General features: G+C 37.9%; 1 protein-coding gene across 1 annotated transcript; it reads left to right on the plus strand.

Moving 5' to 3' along the window:
• The first annotated feature begins 2733 nt into the window (after positions 1-2733).
• LOC113306210 (putative uncharacterized protein YGR160W) lies at positions 2734-3268 on the plus strand. The gene is made up of 2 exons (XM_026555172.1): positions 2734-2989; positions 3162-3268. The coding sequence occupies exons 1-2, from the start codon at positions 2734-2736 to the stop codon at positions 3266-3268; spliced, it is 363 nt and encodes a 120-aa protein (XP_026410957.1).
• The last annotated feature ends 300 nt before the right edge of the window (positions 3269-3568 follow it).

Genomic DNA, 3568 nt, shown 5'->3' on the forward strand with positions numbered 1-3568 from the left:
TTTGAGAAAATATGAAAGATTCAGGGTCTTGCTGAAATCGGGGAATCTTCATGAGATGATGAAATATAATTAATAAAATAGGAGATTGCAAGGTGTGGGACCGACCATAGCTAGGGCATGGCCGGCCAGCTAGCAAGCTCGGTCCCATAGAACCTTTCCCAATTTTATGTATTTTCCCTGATGTGAAGGAAATACCATGAAACTGAGGAATTTCATGAGGTTAGGGAATTTCCATGAGATTATGGAAATAATAATAATAAAAATAGGGAGTCTGTGGGACCGGCTATGGCCAAGGCATGGTCGTCCGGATGAGGAACCCGGTCCCAAGGCACTTTCCCTAATTTTATAATATTTTTCATGATTTTAGGGAAATATCATAAAACCAAGGAGTTTGTTGAAACCAAGGAATTTGTTGAAATCAAGGAGTTTCCATGAGATGAGGGAAACATAAAAAATAATAATAATAAAATAAGGGGCGTGTGGGACCGGCTGGCTAGAGCCCGATTCCACGAGTTTTCCTAATTTTATATTCTTTTTCATGATTTGAGGGAAATTTCATGAATTTAAGGAGTTTTCATGAAACGAAGGATATTTGCTCAAATGAAGAGATTTTCATGAGATCAAGGAAAATAATAAAAATATGATAAAATATAAAATTGGGTGTGGGACTGGCCACAACACGACCGGCCGGCTGGTGGTCCCAGTCCCCTGGCGATTTAATTAATATTTTATTATTTATCATTTTCTTCCTATTTTGCATAGGTTCATCGTTCCTTCGTGTTTTGGAATGCTCGTTCGTGCATTCAGGTGCTCGTTTGTGCATTATTGCTGAGTACACTTGCACCATTTTGGTCGGGGCTTACTCGATAGCGGCTCAGATTCCCGTACGTTGAATATTTATCACTAACCTGTGGAATTAGGAAGAACCACAAATTGAAGTGACGAAATATTACGAAAAATCGTAGAATATTGTTGAATATTCAGTTAACGATTAGAGATAATTAATTGACGGCTCTATACTAGTAGGCATGCTGTCTAGGAGCATTAATTATCTGAGAAATTGAGAGATATGAGCTTGTTGAAACGTCATATTTCTTTTATATAGTCAGGGAAAACCTTGTTGCATCCTGAATACGTTATTGCTCTATACTAGCAGGCACGCTGTCTAGGAGCCGTCCGATCTTTTGATTCTATATAGAAATAATTACTGAAATTGCTCAGTATTCATGAGATGTGACGTTTCCTCAGTTGAGAGACTGCACATCTTCATACACTCTGAGAGACAGCATTCCCAGTCAGAGATTTTATGGCATGAGCTTTCATGCTTTATTGAGAGACATGAGCCTCAATACTCATCTGATTGCCAGATCAGGAGCATGTATAATTATGGTTTTACGATTTTAATCCTTGTCGAAAATCCACCATCTACATTAAGTCCCCTGCTTAGTGAGGGACAGTCATGTTCCTCAGTCAGCACTGAATGGTGATTTTCCAGTTACAGACAAAATAAGTAATTGAACTTAGTTGTAAGATAAGACGTTACCGGATTTTTGACTGAATGAGCAAACCATGGCTTGAATGAAAACCCAGTGGCATAATAGAGCGTCATCCAACGAACATAAATTGGTGTAGAGCCGCTGATTTGATGGTGGAACCTTGGTTGGTTTAGGATTCACGGGCCCGACCCGAAAAGGAAATCCTTATGGAATTAGGTTTTGGAAATAAAATTGATATAAAAGGGAATTAATCCTTTTTTTTTATTTCTCTACCACGACCGACCACCATCTTGACCCCTTCATCTTCTTCACGCCTGAGTAGAGGAAGGAAGCAGAGAATTTTCGCCGGAGCTTTCCAGCCGGAGCAGCCACCATCTGATCACCGTCCGACCATATTTCGGACGGCGCCGACTAGGTACGTGAATATTTTTTTGTTGCTTGATGATCTCATGAGTTGTTCATGCTTTGATCATGTTAAAATTATATACATGTGTATATATGAGTGTGAGTTTTGTTGAAAACCCTTGTTTTAGAAAACGTAAGTTCGTTCGATCGTTAGTTTAAGAAACTAGTAATAATTCCTTACTTAGGAGAGAGATTATTATTTTTTATATATAGACATGTGTCCAGTGATATGAGATTTCATGAAAACCAAAACTTTATCTTGAAGGTGTGAGCTTTCACAAAAATTAGTATAAACCTTCGTTCGAAGACAGACGATCGTACGAAGGAAAAGAAAAGTTTTTTTTTATATGAAACCGTGACATGTTCCAAAAAAAATAAAATATATAACATATTTTATTTACGTGAGTATGCTCACATTAAAGAAAAAAAATTTGAAATTTTTTTACATAAATAATTCACGCTTTTTTTTTTACGTGAGTTAATCACGGTTTTTCATTGTTTTGTAAAATCAGAACACGGGTTTTGAGCAACCCTTGCAACTAGACAATTTATTTATGATGAAATATTGTCTTGGTGTAAATTTCATAGTCCAGTTGTGGATGTTTATACTATGAAAATTAAGTTCATGATTTTATGACAAACCAGTTTCAATCTTCAGATGATAAGGTTTTGTTTGTTATTGCAGGTTTCAAAGAACGAACTAATCTTTGAGTGCTAACTCTTGCACCACAATTACTACTGAAATCGTGAAAAGGTAAAAGTTAAGAGTTACTATTTTTTTAGTGGATTTATTATCAGCTTGTCCATAATTTTATGCTCCTGGTTCCAGAAAATGGTGACTTCCAGCAGCAACGATTATGATTATAGTTATTCCTCCAGCTCCTCTGAAGAGGATTTCAAAGCTTCTGCATCCAAATCGAAAACTAAGACAAATCATGCTGAGGGGGCAAATCCTGACATACCCCTTAATGACCGGAGAGTCACTTATGCTGAGCTTATGAAGAGAAAAGCCGAGGATGATGAGGCGGACGACCGTCGGCGTAGAAAGGATCGAATCCGGTGCAGAATACTAGCAGCTGAGGAAAGACGTATTTGCTGACTGTGTACCTTTCGACTCTGATGCTTCAGAATATGAACCAGTGTGGGTGCCACGGGATCGCAAGATTAAGCCAGATCGTCGTACCAGATAGCTCAGAGAGATTGTGAAACGAGTCGAGGATACAACGGGAGAGGACTCGGACAATCCTAATATCCATCCAGACTTCATCAATTGCCCTGATAGTGACTCCGACGAAGAAGAGGATTCTGATAAGGACAGTGATGATGAATCTGATAAATCTGACAACTCGGATGAATCTGACGAGTAGCTTTACTCCTGATCTTACTTAAACATTTGAATGTTTTCTTATCCTTCGTAGTAGAAATCTTCTTTATTTGAATAGCTTCAATTCAATATTAAGATTTTCCTTTTGAATAAAAAATCCTTTTAATAATGTTGGTTCTTCTTGATTGAATCAAACAGAATGAGATAATGCTCATGCGCCAAAACCCATCATAATCCTTTTAGACTTTCCTTGGCGGTTTCCATCTTCAAAATACTAGCATACGCCGCATATGCCGAGAAAACATACGACATACACAAGGTCGTGTGAACATATCCAGCTTTG

The sequence above is a fragment of the Papaver somniferum genome, chromosome 8 (genome assembly GCF_003573695.1).
Source record: "Papaver somniferum cultivar HN1 chromosome 8, ASM357369v1, whole genome shotgun sequence".
NCBI lineage: Eukaryota > Viridiplantae > Streptophyta > Magnoliopsida > Ranunculales > Papaveraceae > Papaver > Papaver somniferum.